Genomic DNA, 15,800 nt, shown 5'->3' with positions numbered 1-15,800 from the left:
AGGACCTCAGGCAGGAGGGGCGGGGCTAGAACGCTTCCGTGCTTCCCCACCCGCAGACCATGATTGGCAGGGGGAGCGGCAGGGTCTCCCCGGGCCGCCTCAAGTTGCTTGGCGGGCCAGATGCGGCCCGCGGGGGCCCTTTTGCCAACCCTGTCTGGCTTATATGTGACTTGTTCCACTTGAGCCCTTTGGGAATCCGTACGTCATGCCTAGGCCCTGTGCGGGTCCCTCGGGAACGGGGGGAGTTTCGCCCTCGCGCTGGAATGGTGTGAGCTCCCCTGCCGAGAAGGGCATTTGCGAACTCGGTAGAAGTCGGTCGGAATCTCGCCTGGGGCTTTTCTGAGCGTCCTCAGGTGAGTTCTCTTGCTCTCCCTTCCCCCTCCCAGGTGCTGATCAAGAAGGGAAAGGTCCCCATTGTGTCCCTGGAATGTGTTTCCTGCAAAGCCCAGTCTGTCTACGAAGTCAGCAAGAGCTCCTACGTCTACCTGGAGGGCACCTGCCGGAACTGCCGGAACGACTCCAAGCTCGGGGTAAGGGGGTGACGGGGAAGCTGACGCTGCCGGAGGCCAAACTGATCAGTTTCGTATTGGGGCGGTCGAATGGAGTGGGAAATAACGCCGGCGGCGTGGGCTCCCCAAGAGAGGAGGGGAGCAGGGCTCTGAGGCTTTGGGCAGAGGACGGGCGGTTCTAGCCGGTGCACCCTTTGTCCCTTGCAAGACGACTGATTTCCAAGGGGGCGACCCCTGTCCGCGGCTTGGAGCAAGTTCTGTTTATAGTGAACCTGAGTGGGCACTGGCTCCATCACCACCTTATGCCAGGTCTTTCCACGATGGAGCCTGGTAGCCTGCTGCAGCTGCCATTCAAACAGAGCCCTCGGTCAGCAGCAGCCCCACCAAGCAAGCCTTCCCCTAGCCAGGCCCCGATGGGCTGTGTTAGTTGTCTTCCGGGGGAGAGATCTCCGTTGTCATGGCCCGGGGATCTGCGGGAAACGTGGCACGCCGTCCCTCCATCCAAGTGGCTCAGCCCGCCAGCACGGGCTTGTGCACCATCCCCTCGTTCCACGTTCCTTTCGAGAGACCTTGTAAAGTGTTTTAGTCTCTCTGCCGCGTGGCCTGTCTGCATTATTCTGGCTCCAAGGATTGAAACGTAGCCCGCTTGGCCTGTTTCCTTCCCCTGCCGGCCACGTTCCCTTCCCCGCCACGCGTGGTGGCCACCGGCCTGTTAGAAATGGGCTGTCAGTCCACGTCCCACTGGAAAAGCTGCTCTGTTTCCCCAGTGAGCTGGGCGGTTTCCTGCGTGGTGGTGTCCCGGCTGTCTGTCTCGGCGTGTCTCTTGTCCCAGTCCTACGTTCGGTGCCACGGACTGTAACAATGCCAGGCAGCGTCAGCTTGCAGGCTGCGGAAGAAATGTTATCCCATGGAGATTCCACCCCGGTTTAGTTTGATTTCCTGTGTTGTGTATTATGCTCTGTTCTGTCCGTGGATGATGTAATCCCAGAGACGAAAGTGGATCTCACAGTGGAAATATTCCCACCAGACAGTTTGGAAGCTTTCCAGTTCTTGTTGCTTCAGCCCATGAGAACAAAGCTGGATTATCAACGGCAAATTTTGGCAGCCTTTGCCCCTTGATTCTATTTTTTCCCCTATAGACTCAGTCTGAAAACATTTTAGGGACATAACTTCAGATTAAACCAGATTTTCTCCCGTCTTTCTCCTTTTGTCTCCATAGCGATGGGCAGCGCATAGCTTTAAAAACAAGTCTCTGGTCTTGGACAAAACCACCACCTCCACCGGCAACACGGGAATGAACCTGGTCTTACGGCCAGGAGCCTTAAAGGATGGGGAAGGGTACACCTTTACCCTTCATGTCACGGACCTCACCATCGGGGAGGAAGGTTATGCCTCCATGGACCTGCTCCCGAACCGGCCCCCTGTTGGAGGAGTGTGTCAGCTCTCGCCGAATGCGGCGGTCCAAGCACTGATGACAAAGGTTCACTTTGAATGCACAGGTGAGAGCGCAGGAGTGACGGTGACGGGTGGGCCTGGCATCTCGACTGTTCATCGGTGAGTGTGTTTCACACGCCAGCTGAGTTACCAGCTGCAGGTATTCTTGGTCCTGCAGAATTCTTGTTCTCCACCCTCAGTGCCGGTTCCATTCCTACAGGTGTCTGGGGATAGGTCAGATTTTCAGAAGCAGACCCCTAGGTTTCCAAGTCCCAAACTGCAGGCTACACTCAATGGTGTGTCCCCGAGACACCCCTATTTTACTACTCGTTCGTGCACACCTTTTTCTGCACCCCTAAATCAAGAGTCTTTTTTGGTGCACACCTAGATGCTGGTGTCTCTCAAGCCAGTCCGCATAAGTGGATGGAGAGTATAAATCTGACTTCTGGGTGTGGGGGGGGAGCGGGGGAGTGAGTGCCCAAAATTACATTCCCCACACAGCTCAGAAACTGGACACCACTTAGTGGCCCCTCTGAAAATGTGGCCTGAAGGATTTTGTCCTGATTCCCCTGCCCAAATACTAGTTCCTTTCCTGCAAGTTATTTCTGACGTGGTCACAGGGACAGAAATACCTGGCGCCACAATGCAAAAAGCTGACTGGTCCCTGTAGCGTCATTGCCGTAGGCTAGCAAGTAAGAGTCTCTGACCTTCCTCCCCACCCCAGATGAGGAGTATGAGAGATTGTTTGTATTGCACACGAACGCGGGGAGGCCGTGTTCCCAACGGCTGGGCGAATGGCTTTTTGGCACTGTTCTCGTGATAGCAAACACATTGCAGCTTAAATCGGGGGGGATGCCAAGCGTGACAAGCCGGCCGAGTGTAACAAGCTGCCCATTCTTAAGGCTGGTAGGCCCTGCTGGGTTGGACTGTAACAGGCCTGCACTGAGGCCTCAAGCTCATGGCCACTGCCACGGGGCTTTTGTCGAGGCCATCCTGTGCTGGGACCGTGGCGATGCACCATATTCAGCCTCGGCATTACGACAGAATCGTCCTGGTTTTGCTCGCAGGGCCTTGTTCTTGCTCACCCGCTCACTGTTTGCCACAGGGAGGGGGGAGGAACGACTTGTCTCCCAGGTCAGACCGGCACGGACCTTGGGGAGTTTTGCCTGCCTCTGCAGCCTGTGCTCACAGGTCGCTTGCCGGGAAGATCTGGGTCTCTCTCCCCTGTGATCATTTCCTTGCCGCGGCGGGGTCCTTGGGCCTAGTGACCTCGGTCCTGCCCCTTCTCTGCCTGTGGCACATGCTAGGTTAGGCTCCCAGGGGTGTGATACTTTGGTCTCGTTTGGAGATCTGGGTTTAGAGCGCAGGCACTGGGCGGGGCTGGTGGTCTGTGATGCACTGGGAATCAGACCAGATGGTCCTAGCCTTGAACTCCATGGCCAAATGTTCCGGGGCCCAAAGCCCCCCTCAGAAACCCCCGAAACTGGAGAGAAATGCAGATCAGAGCTTTGTATCTGCCAGTTCTTTGGAGCCTTTAGTTCAGTCTGCCCCTCCCTGCCAGGGCAACACGGACCCTCGCTGTGGATGGGGCGAGGAGGGTAAAGAGGCAGGGGAGTCAGCAATGTCACTCCGCACAGTACAGGTGGAACCTCTGGTCTGGCAACGTCTGTGGTCCGGCGTGATTAGAGTGAGCCGGATGTGCACTTCTCATGGGGGTGGCCAAGTTTCTCGCGGTCCCGTAAAGTTTATTTCCAGCCGCCAGTCCTGGCTCTGTGTGTTCTGGGCTGGTCGACCCCTGAATGTCGTCTCAGAGCCCAGCCAGCAGTAGAAGTGCTGGAAATGCTGCTAAACACTATTGACCTCCCGTGGTCTGGCAAGTTCTCTGGTTCGGCACCGGTCGGATCCTGAGGGTGCCAGACTAGCAAGGTTCCACCTGTCCCATGCAAATCAAGGGAGAAGAGAAGCGGAGGGGGAGCAACAAGGCCCGAGGGTCCGGGCAGCTGGTACTGGTGGATTTAAAACCCTGTTTTCCCCCACTGGCCACGGCAAAGGCTGTGTGTCTACCTGGTTGGCAAGCTGCCCGCGGATCCCCGTGACTCTGCCCGGTGTGCTTGGCTTGCAGGCTGGAGAGACACGGAGGACGAGGAGACCCCCCTGGTGTACATCCTCCTGGCCACTCGCTGCAAACCGGGACAGTGCGAGCAGTTCGGCATGTACAAAGGCAGCCGCTCCGAGCACAGCGCCTTCCTCCCGCCGGGCTTCAGTGCAAACCGCTTCCTTGTGCACGTGTCTGTGCTGGTGCAGGATCAGCTGGGAGCCACGGCCGTGGCCCTCAACCGGTAAGGGGGCTCCTAGCGGAGGCAGGGGAGCCAAGACACAGCAAGGGGAAGGGATGGAGCCAAAGCTGGGGCCACACTGAGCACAGACACCAGGAATCCCACGTCACAAGCCTGCGCCCTGGGCTGGGTAGCAAAGTGCCGCGTCAGAGCTGTGTGCTGGGCTCGTGTGCTCCGGGTCCCCGGCTCCTTCGTAAGCTGCGTTCCTACGGCCCAGAGCCACGCCCAGCATCGGCGAACACAGCGCTCCAGCTCCCGCGGGCGGGGCCAAGTCAGCCGGCTTCAAACTTCGTTTCTCGTGAGCCAGTTGAAGACAAGGGTTGATGCCGCAACCCAACTGGAGTGTGGGCTCCGGATCACAGCTTTTGGGTGCAGGAGGGGGCCCCGACTTTGGGGGAGGGGAGCAGGGATGGAGCAGGAGGGTCAGCAGTGCAGCGGGGGAGGGGAGAGGGCTAAGGCAGCTTCCTGCCTCTCCTGGCCCCGCAGACCAGGCTGTGCCTAGAAGCAGCAGCAGGTTCCCAGCCAGTGGGAGTGTGGAGCTAGTGCTGGGGGAAGGGGCAGTGCGATCCCCCGACCTAGGAGCAGGGCCTGCTGCCGGCCACTTCTGGGGTGCAGCGCAGCCTGCGGTGCCAGGCCAGGCAGGGGGCTGTGTCTAGCACCGGTGGGTGCACTTGTGGGTAGGTCTGGGGCTTGCTGGGACAGATCCCAGTGTGGGCTGACTTCAGACAATCTCCTCTGTCATTCAGTAGTGGATCTACCCACCCCCCGCCCCAGTGCATTAAGCCCATGCACTTGGGCCCTGAGGGACTAAATCCAAGCTACAGATGCCCCCGGGCCCTTGAGGATTGAACCCTCGACAGTCTGAGGGGTTACGAATCCAGCCCCTTGATATCCCTTGGAGCCCAGAGGCTGAGGCCAAAGGCAGCAGTGGACTGACGGCTGCCTTGGGCGCTTCTTGAACTCCCTAAAACCGAACCCAGAGCTCGTCCCCTGCGTCAGACACGGCTCCTGGGCCGGCCAGGGCTTTGCTCCCGTTACGCCAGGGAAGAACTGGGCCGCTTACCTCCATTATTTAGAAACAGGCCTCCCCTCCCCGCTGCGGCTGGGTGCACGACGAGCGGGTCCAAGCCCGGGTCTGAGCAGGGCTCGGTGACGCTCCGACGACTGGCTCTAGAAGCCACATGGGGGAGGAGGTTTGCAGCCATCGCCCTTGGCTCGGTTGGACAGTCTGCTCTTTACAGACCGAGCGCCTCTTCCCCTTTCAGCTCCATGACCATCACCCTGCCCAGGCCCGCAGCCGGCGCCCACAGCCTCTCCCACTGGCTCTACAACCAGACCGAGACTGTGCTCCAGGGCCTGGTGAAGCAGCGGGACCCGCAGAACGTCATCGAGTACTCCCTGGCCCTCATCACCATCCTAAACGAGGTAAAGTGGCACGGGCTGGCCGCTCATTCTCCCGCCCAGGAGCTCACCTGGGGCCCGAGGGGAGCTGCCGGTTTCACGTGGTCCCCCAGTGAGTTGGAGGATGTTGGAGACTTGCTGGAGGTGCGGGGCTGTGCCGGAGATCGCAGAGCGTCCCAGTCACAGGGTGGAGGGGGTGTGAGAGAAGGGGGCATCAAAGTAGGCCCAGGAGAGGGAATTGTGCCCTGCACCCCACCCCAGCCTCCTTGCTTATTTGTCTCTTCTGGGTTGAGCCAACCTCTCCTCGCCATCTTCCCCCCGAGCCAAACACTGCGCTTACCGATAGAAACCTCGGCCCAGCTCCCCCGGGGGCTGGCCGTCACTGCTCTCGCTCGCCCTCCGGCCTTTCCTGCACCTGAGTGGGTGCCACGAGGCCTGCCTGGCCCAGCTGCTACGTGAGGCAGCAGAATGCTCTGCACCGGCACACACGGCCCTCCGCCGGGGCCTGCCCTTTGGCCACCAAGTACATGGGATGTTTTCCCCTCTGCCGTCATCTTCCCATGCTCCCCCCAGCCCCTCGGCTCATTGTCACCGCTGTCGCCTTCAGGGCCCAGTTCGAGCGGGTGCCCCGCTCCTGTCGCTTTTTGTGGCTCCCTCTTTCTTGCTGGTGGGTCCCTCGTCTCTCCCATCAGCGTGGGTCCCGCAGGGAGTAGATTAACCGTAGCCTGTTAGCTGGTTGGGTTCACAGACATGGGTGGGGGGCTGTTCCAGCCTGGCTGGGCCTTCTGGGCCGCGGGCGGTGGGGGGCCCCATCTGCCTCGGGGGCTGCCCCAGCCCAGCTGGGCCTGCTGCCCACCCCCACTGAAGCGGTTAACTGGTTGGACATAACGTTTCACTGGTTCAATGGGATCTTACATCCCTTGCTGGGAGCCACCACAGGGCTCTCCTCTCCCTGGTCCCAAAGGACTGAGCCCACAGCTTCCTCAGCAACCCCAGCTCAGTAGGTGAATGAGGACCAAGAGAACAGGCCTTGAACAAGGGTACCGTTTCGGGAGTGGAGGGCGTGGGGAGGCAGCAGCTGTGCCTACCAGGACCTGGCTTGGTTTTTTCCAGTTCCCCTGCTGATCAGGGAGCGAGGGGAAAGTGCTTGGGCTCCGTGAATTACTCTCCTGCTCCCGCCCTTCACCAGCCAGGAGCAAGAGGCGGGCACGGGACCCAAATACTTCCCCTCACTCTCTGATCGCCAGGGGACGGGGAAGAAAAGCAAGCTGGGTCCTGGTACTCAGGGCTGCTGCCCCCAGCTCTCCCGAAACGGCCCCTTGGTGTGGAACTCCAGCCATAGACTATCCCCAGCAATGCAATGGGCACCGGTGCCTGTGCCCATCTGACCCCTCTGCATTTTCCACAGCCGGAAATTGTGTGTCCCCGAAGCCCTGCAAAGAGTCCTTGTGCAATTGGGGTTTCAACACTCAGCCCCTTACGCGGGGCATTGGCTCTCCACCTAACGCCCCGCGTGGCGCTGTGCTGGGTGAATACCAGCTGTGTGCCGCGTGGCACCTGTTTAACCCTGCAGAAGAGGGGTGCCCTATGAAAGCGCCCTCTGATTCACACCCTTGGACCGCTGGAAGCTGGGCCTGCCCCAGGAATAGCTGCTTCGGCAGGAGAGAGTCACACGCAGCTTTGAAAAGCGAGAACGTCCTCATGGGTGCCAGAAAGACCCTTCCGTCGCTGCTGCGACTCAGGCTCGGCCCTCCCCTGCTCCCGTTGTTTTCCCCACTGGCAGCAGAAAGCAGAGAGACTTTCTCACTTCCAAATTGTATCCGGCCACTGCCGCCGCCCTGGCTGAGCCTGCCGAGAGCCCAGTGCGCGGAGATTCCCAAGTCTCTGGCAAGTCCTCAAACGCTGCCATGGACACTGGTGGCTGAGCGCCACCGCCCCTCTTGGCCGGGTTCTGATCCCTGCCCCGGCTCTTGTGTCCCCTCAGCACGAGCACTTGATGCGTGGGGACGCCGAGACCGGGGGCGAGCGAGAGCTGCGCACCTGGACGCGGCGGAACATCACCGAGACCCTCGTCTCCCTGAACGTGAACACGGTGGACGACATCCAGCAGATCTCCGCTGCCCTTGCTCAGTGCACGGTAAGCCTCGCTCTCCTCTGCCGCTGAGTGGCAGAAAGAAAGGGCCGCTCTGGCCATTGCTCCTCCTGCTTCAGCTTCGTGCACACCCGCGGGTCACAGACAAAAGACAGGCCTCGCTGGTCGATGACATCTGTCAGGCGCGTTTCTATCCGTCCACCTGTAAGCGCCAGGGTTAATGACACCCCCCCCCCCCCCCCCCGTTTCCTCATCTGTTGGGCTAGAGAGACAGCGAGAGATGGAGACGTACACTCAGCCCCGGCAGACGTTACCAAAGAATTTAGGCCTGGCCTCTGGAGACACAGCTGCTTGGCAGCAGGAGGGTCTGAGCCTCCCTCCCTTTGTGTAATGCCGATTGGACGTGCGGCATTCCACATTGCGGCAGCCTCGCCGGTGGGCCCTGTTTCCCGGGGCTGGGGCGGCTCCCTGTTGGAGTCAGGAGGGGCTTTTTATGTTTCAGCAGTCCCGCTATTTAATGGGCTTGCCTTTGGGGGGCCAGCCACTCCTCCCCCCACCTCTGAAAGGGGTTGTGAGGCTTTGCGTGCTAGTATCTCTGGCCCCCATCACCTCCGAGCACCTCCCACAAATACCAGCACAGGCTCGTTCATCGGGCATACGGCTGACAGGAATCAAACCCAGCGCAGCTGAGTGTCCCTCACAAAGGCCTTGTGCCTCGCTTCAAACGGCTTCTCCGAGGTGCCTTCTCTCCTACCTCGCTGCCTTCTGTTCTGCTTCTGTCCCTCCCCTGAGCTCCGTCATCTCTTCCCTCTGCTCCCTCGTATTGACACGCGACAGGCGGTCAAAAAGGCAAATAGGATGCTAGGAATGATTAAGAAAGGGATAGAAAATAAGACGCAGAATATCTTACTGCCCCTGTATAAAACTATGGTACGCCCACATCTTGAATACTGTGTACAGATGTGGTCTCCTCACCTCAAAAAAGATATTTTGGCCTTGGAAAGGGTTCAGAAAAGGGCAACTAAAATGATTAGGGGTTTGGAATGGGTCCCATATGAGGAGAGGTTAAAGTGACTGGGACTTTTCAGTTTAGAAAAGAGAAGACTGAGGGGGGATACGATAGAGGTCTATAAAATCATGAGTGGTGTGGACAGGGTGAATAAAGACAAGTTATTTATTAGTTCCCACAATAGAAGAACTAGAGGGCACCAAATGAAATTAATGGGGAGCAGGTTTAAAACTAATAAAAGAAAGTTCTTCTTCACACAGCGTGTAGTCAACCTGTGGAACTCCTTGCCAGAGGAGGCTGTGAAGGCTAGGACTATATCAGAGTTTAAAGAGAAGCTAGATAATTTCATGGAGGTTAGGTCCATAAAAGGCTATTAGCCAGGGGATAGAAATGGTGTCCCTGGCCTCTGTTTGTCAGAGGCTGGAGAGGGATGGCAGGAGACAAATCGCTTGATCATTGTCTTCGGTCCACCCTCTCTGGGGTACCTGGTGTTGGCCACTGTCGGCAGACAGGCTACTGGGCTAGATGGACCTTTGGTCTGACCCAGTACGGCCGTTCTTATGTTCTATGACACGCATGAGGACCTCTTCTCACGAGCCCACAGCCCGGCGCCTGAGCGCACCGCCATGGAGCTGCTCAGGGAGGGGAACGTTTGTCCCCTGGTCGAGTTGGTCCCGCCAAGATTAGGTTTGGCTCCAGCCCAGAGCGAGAGAGTCGATATGTCCAAGAGGTCACATGACAAAAAGTTTCAAAAAGTTTGCAATGGGAAACGTTGAAACCCAAAGTGTCATTTTGAAGGCACTTTTTTGTTTGGTTTTAGAGAAGTTGGCTCCAAACATAAACCCTTTGTTGCTATTCTCTCTAGGGGTGGGGTTGAGGGGGTTAATATCGATGTTTTTCCCCCGCGGAGCATTTCTGTTTCGACAAAACCACATTTTCTGACTGGAAAATATTTCACGTCAGCCTGTCTGCATCGTGGGTAACAGTCTCCCTGGGGCAGTGCCCCCATGACTCCTTTTTGCTGCCCTCTCTCTTCCTCCCTCTGCTCTGCAGACCCGGCTTTCAGCTTCCACGCTGCTGCTGCTGCTGCTCTCGGATTTAGGTGGTGCCTCGGGGCAGAGGGATGTCCTTGTGTATTTCTCTCAGTGGTGCTGCATAAGAGCAATGTACAAATACACGCCGGGGGGGGGGGGGCCTGTCACGTCCCTTTGTGCCGCCAGCCATTCTGATGTCTGCGGTGAACCCTCTGATGCCAAAAAGAAGGACGGGGCGCTGGGTGGTTGTAGGTCACTCAAGCTCTTGCTTAGGACATAGAACGTTTTGTTTCTTAGACACCTCAGAGGGCCTGGTGGGGCGGTCATCCAAACCGGGTGGTGAAATCCCTCCCGCAGGTCCAGGGTTCGGATGTTGGCGATGGATTCGGTGAGAGCCAAATCCTGTTCCCGTTGAATTCAATGGAAAAACCCCAGCTGCCTCCGCTTGACTTCAGTGGGAGTAAGATTTGATCCTTGAGGGAGTAACCGCAAGAGACACGTTGACTCCTGGTGTCAGAACTCCAGGGACTTGGGTGCTCTGCCTTGCCTTGGTATCAGTGTTCCCTGTGAGCTGAGCACTTGGGCGGCCACCCAGGAGAGATTCAGGTGCTGTCCAGCTGATTAGCAGAGCACCCACAATTTCCCACAGCTGGCAGTGTGTGTTTCTATGGGTGGTGCACATCTGCACATGCCTCGGTGCACATGACAAATCTTATTCCACACATGAATGGAAAAAGTTACACTGGTTGGTACCTCTAGACAGGCTGCTATTGCAGAGTGAGGTGCCAAGGTGAAGAAAACGCTAGACCCCAGTAGGCAGGTGGATTATGGTAGCCAGTGAGCGGGTAAGTAGATGGTTGCGGATGAAGTACAGTCGGAAGAGAGGTGTTACAGGTGTGGCGCATGGGGCATGGCTCTGATCCGGCACCGGTCCGAAGCATGGGCTGACCATTCGGCCTGTGCGTGATCTCAGAGCCAGAGCGCTCGGCACTTTGCCGGACTGACGCCAGGCGTTGCCGTGCGCGGCGGCGGCTGCCTTTAACGGGATTGACTGCTGCCGGATTAGCCTGCCTTTCCCACGGCAGGTGGCGAGCAAGGAGCTTCTATGCCGATCGTGTCTGACCGGGACCTTGAGCAAGCTAGAAAGCATGATGGCCATCCTGCAGGGCGAAACCACGCAGGGCATCATGACTCCGACAGCCATTGCCGACAACATCCTCAACATCACCGGTCAGTCCCGGGGACAGCCTGTCGGGCGCAAAGGTCACGGCGAGGGGGGAGGTTTTCAAGGGCTAGCAAGAAAGGACAAGGCTAGGGGCATACGTGATGCATGGGGGCACCAGGGGCCCGGGCCATGGGGGGGAGGGGCAGGGGCTGGCCAGCAGCTGGTGGGGAGATGAGCATGGGACCGGGGGGAGTCTGGCACCCTCAGGGCAGGTCCACTCACCAGCAGCAGCGGGACAAGGGCAGCAATGCGGACCCAGCTCGCTGTGCTCTGCTGGCCACATTGCTCGGGGGAGGGGGAAGGGGCGGGGGCAGAACAAGAGCAAGAAAGAGGGTGGAGCAGGGGCAGGGAGGAGGAGCCTGCGGTGGAGGGGGGCTGTCCCTTCCTTTTGGTGGGGGCTGGGTCCTTTTTCTGGCTGGGGGATGTCCTGAGCAAAGGCTGCCTACAGAGCAGGGCCTGTGCCACACCCTCCATTTGAATCCCCCCCCCCCCCCAGACGTAGATAGGGTCTTACCTGTCATTTACCATCTGTCCAGTTTTCCTACCATCACCCTGCTGGGCCCTGTTCCCTGCTGGCGTGTGACACTGACAGCCCGGGAGTCCATACAGTTGCCGACACACTAGGAAACAGCCCTTCGGTAGAAAGCTCGCGAACAACCCATGCCGCTTCCCGATGTGTGGGCTTCCCTGCCCGGCACCCGGACGGGCCTCCTCTTGGGCAGATGTGTTTATGGAAACTCCTTGCGCCTCGCCAGTCGACATGGCGTTAAAGCAAGGCGCTGTAGGCGCATGCTAGCGAGGGGCCGTGTTTGCAACGACTACGTTACGATTTGTAGTCCCTGAGGCATGTCCGATCGGTTCTAGGGATCTGGTCCCCTCTGTCCGCTTTTGTCTCGGCCCTGTCACAGGAGGAGGAGAAAGCCCATTCGAGGTTCTTGTCACTTCAGCGCGTAGCCACGCCAGACTAGAGAAAGCCCAGCCACGCGGGAGAGCGTTGCACTTGGACCGTGTCGAGATTTTGGGGGGGGGGGGAGCCCGCGCGTCACAGTGCCGGAGCCCAGTTGGAAGCCAGTACGGGGGGCGCTTTCCTGAATGCTGCCTAGACTGCGGTGCTCACTGCTTCTGCGTTTGCTATTTTACCTCTCTCCTTACAGGGGACTTAATACACCTCGTCAACACGGTTCCCCCCGAGTCCAAACTCCAGGGGGCGTGCGGCGATCCCCACCGCGTGCTGGTCGCTTCCAAAGCCTACAGCCTGTCCTCCAGCCTGATGCGCATCCTCATGAAGTCCCGGGTGCTGAATGAGGAGCCCCTGGAACTGGTGGGAGGTGAAATCGTGGCCAAGGGCAAGCGGTCTGACCCCTTCAACTTGCTCTGCTACGAGAACGCATCGGACTGCCAGTTCTCCATCCCCCAGGCCTTCAACACCACCTTCTCCGACCTGACCGACGTGGTCCAAGTCATGTTCCGGGTGGACTCCAACCCCTTCCCCTTCGGCTACATCAGCAACTACACCGTGTCCACAGAGGTGGCCTCCATGGAGTTTCAAACCAACAATGGGACCCAGATCCCCATTGGGAGCCTGGACTCGGAAAAGGCCATCACCGTGATGGTATCGAACAGCTCCGGCGGGAGGAACATCTCTGCTGGCTCTGCCGTCGTGCAGGGGAAGGCTTCGGTGAACCTCATTGTTACGACTGAAAACAGCCACCGGGAAGCAGGGCTGCACTTCCAGCTCACCTACCGTGTCTTAAACGGTAGGTACAGCGCTCTTCCGGCTGTTCGGGGCGGTTGTCATCTGAAGGGCCAAGAGCGCACAGGCTGGGGCTTGCGTGCCAGATGAGGTCAGAGACTAGGCAGCCCAGTGCAGCAAGGGCTTAGAGTAGAGAGCTGCACTGCACTTCAAGGCCAGAGGGGAGTCCCCGTCCCCGTCCCCGTCGGGCTAGAACTCAAATCCTTTGCTCTCCCAGCACCGGCCTGACCCAGCAGAGCCCAAGGAAAGTCCGGTGGGCACGAAGCTGCCTCAGGGCTGTGTTCCTGGTACATTGTGCAGGGCAGATGCTTTCCAAAAGCTCAGTCTAGGTGTGGGGAGATCCTAGCCTCTGTGGACCAGAGCGTGAGAGGCTCAGAGTCCTGGATAGGTGCCCGTTCCCGGCTGAAGGGCTGGGGTGGGGTGGCTAAGTAGGGAGTCAGGGGGCTCTCCTCTCAGCCCAGCAGCTGCTGTCCCAGCCAGGCCTCCCACAGGCTGCATGCGTGCTGGAGAAGTTGCTCACCCCTGAGCCCTGGCGAGGGCCTGGCAGAACCTAGCCCTGGGTTTTACCAGGGCAGGCGTCGCTACCTGAGTCTGGCTGCTCTCGCCCAGCATGCCTGGTGCCGCGCTCCTCTTCCAGGAGGAACATCAGACGGGTCCAGGCCTGCTCCTGCTGACGTCACTGGCAGGGCCGAGCATCTGGCCCTGGAAGGGCTGGAGCCAGTTGCTCACAAGTGTGAGACTGGTCTGTGGGGGGCCAGAGACATGCTAAGATGCAGGAAGATTGAGCATTTGTTAGAATCAGAGCTGGAAGAGACCTCAGGAGGTCTTCAAGTCCAGCCCTCTGCCCAAGGCAGGACCAATCCCAATCTTCAGCACAAAAGTCCCCGTCCCGCGCCGTGCGGAGCACCCTCCGTCCCTGGTGCTCAGCATCTCTCCGGACGGATCCTTCCAAGCAGCCCTGGATGGGCTGCTGGCCCACGAGCGTGGGACCTGAAGCAGTGGCACCTAATGTTCCCGGGTCCGATCTAGCAGTCCTCGCTCAGCCAAGGCGCCTGCGGAGGCCAGCAGGACCGGGGCCTGTGCCAGTAAAGCCAGGCTGTGTTTGTAAAGCGCTTTCCTTCCCCTTGCTGCCCAGAGCGCTACGTCTCGAGCGAGCCGGAGCCGTTCATCGCAGCCTACCTGTCTCCCTCGCCGGCGCCCAACGAGCACAACTGCAGCGCGGCCAGGAAGATCGGTCTGGAGGCCGTCAAGAGGCGGGACCACAAGCGCTACACTTTCTTCATTTCCCCGATGTAAGAGAACCCTGCCCCCATCCCCGGGTAACCCCTAGCCCTGGCCCGTGGCTTTAGTCCAGACGACGTTGGGGGCGACCCTCCCATTCTGGCGTCAGGTACATCTGCTGCCCCGGCACCCCTCACTCCAAGCCGGGCGACGTCCCCCTCTGCTGGTGGGGCAGTTTGGTGCTTTCCCCTCTGTGGCCAAACAAGGTGGCTTCTTCCAGGGAAAGCAGTGGCTCAGCCAGAGCCCCACTGTAATTACTACAACCCTCTGGGATGGGTTCGGTCCCAGCGATCCCCTTGTGACTGTCACTTGATGCGCTGAAACACCTCGGAGCCCCTTCCTGGGCACCCCTTTTACTCTGTCCTGCCGAGCCCGGCCCTCCGGCCTCCCCCAGCAGTGACAGAGAAGGGGTCACAGCCCTCTGCAGTGAAACACAGACGCTGAGATCCACTCAGCTCCGGGAAGGCTCCGACAAAGGGACTCCCCTCAGCACCCAGGTGCACATCCCCAGTGGGACCAGAACCCCAGATAAATCCGCCTGACTCTGGAAAAAGCTTTATACAGGGTAAACTCATGGCAGGGATGTTAAAATGAGATTCATCAACTAATCCAGTAGTCGATGGAATTTCCAGCAGGGACTCTTGTGCATTTCAAAGACTGAATCGCCGCATGGAGCCCGGGGCCAGAGGGGGACCCCTCACTGGCTCTAGGCTTCCTGCGGCGCTTCTGCTTTGAAATGTACAAGAGCCCCAACGGGGACTCTTGTACATTTCAAAGGTGAAATGCCACCGCTGCGCCCGTCCCTCCCACTGAGCTGGAACGTAAAAGCCGGCTTCCCCCAGCATCCCCTCCTGTTTCCCCCCACTTGCTGCCTCTTTGATAGACGCTGCAGGAGCGGAGGAAGCGAACTAGTCAACTAGTGTGCCAACTATCGGATAAGCTTTTGCTTATTGGCTAGTCGATTAGTCACTTACATCCCTAGCTCATGGCGATCACCTTCTTTATGCAAGAAAGAGAGATGCACTGCTGCTTAACGCCCAGATAGCAAGGACTTACACTGGGTTAATTAATGAACCAAAGTGATTTTATTAAGCATAAAAGGGAGGATTTAAGCGGTCATCAGAGATAGCAGCCAGAACAACGTAGGTTACCAAATAAAATAAAGCAGGCGTAGCTTAATACACTGAGAGAGCTTGTGACTGTCTCTCCTGACTAAGCAACAGGCTTCCCTTAGATACTGCAGTCATGGGACTGTCTCCCAGCGGAGCTCGCGCCCACGTTTGCCATGTGATCCAGAGAACCACACATCCCAGAACGCCCGAGCATTGGAACAGCCCTAGAACAGATTGCCCTATTATAGGTGCGTTAGTGAGACAGCACAGATCACCTGCTGTCCAGTGCCACAAACATTCGGGCCTGGAGGAGTAGGCTAGGCATTGGGTAGTGACTCGACTTCAGCAAATCACCCTTCTTTCTCATTTTCCCCGTCTATGAAATGGGGATATTGATACTCACCCGCTTACCTGCCCACTCTGTGCAGGTCTGCCTGGCACTTTGAGCAGGTGAAGTGCGATATAAAAATGTTTAGTAGTAGTATTGTAGTGCTAGGTTTTGGGATCGGACCTTTTTTACTGTGTTACTCATTAGCATTTATGCTGGCTTTCAGTAGTCGAAACAGATCTTTTTTTCCCCTCCACAGCAATAAATGTTTACGCCTTCCATTATT

At 58.2% G+C, this 15,800-nt stretch overlaps 1 protein-coding gene across 1 annotated transcript in view; it reads left to right on the top strand.

Annotated features, from left to right (window-relative positions):
* The window catches only part of PKD1 (polycystin 1, transient receptor potential channel interacting), a 150,010-nt gene that overhangs the window by 103,731 nt on the left and 30,479 nt on the right, over window positions 1–15,800 (top strand). The window contains exons 17-24 of the mRNA XM_075899843.2: window positions 387–530; window positions 1,729–2,008; window positions 4,066–4,282; window positions 5,545–5,704; window positions 7,665–7,817; window positions 10,901–11,045; window positions 12,195–12,797; window positions 13,929–14,085. Coding sequence (XP_075755958.2) covers window positions 387–530; window positions 1,729–2,008; window positions 4,066–4,282; window positions 5,545–5,704; window positions 7,665–7,817; window positions 10,901–11,045; window positions 12,195–12,797; window positions 13,929–14,085 — 1,859 coding nt within the window. The remainder of the gene's footprint in view (window positions 1–386; window positions 531–1,728; window positions 2,009–4,065; window positions 4,283–5,544; window positions 5,705–7,664; window positions 7,818–10,900; window positions 11,046–12,194; window positions 12,798–13,928; window positions 14,086–15,800) is intronic.

The sequence above is a fragment of the Pelodiscus sinensis genome, chromosome 15, assembly GCF_052426305.1.
Source record: "Pelodiscus sinensis isolate ZL-2025 chromosome 15, ASM5242630v1, whole genome shotgun sequence".
Taxonomy (NCBI): domain Eukaryota; kingdom Metazoa; phylum Chordata; order Testudines; family Trionychidae; genus Pelodiscus; species Pelodiscus sinensis.
This window is presented reverse-complemented; position numbering and strand designations above follow the sequence as displayed.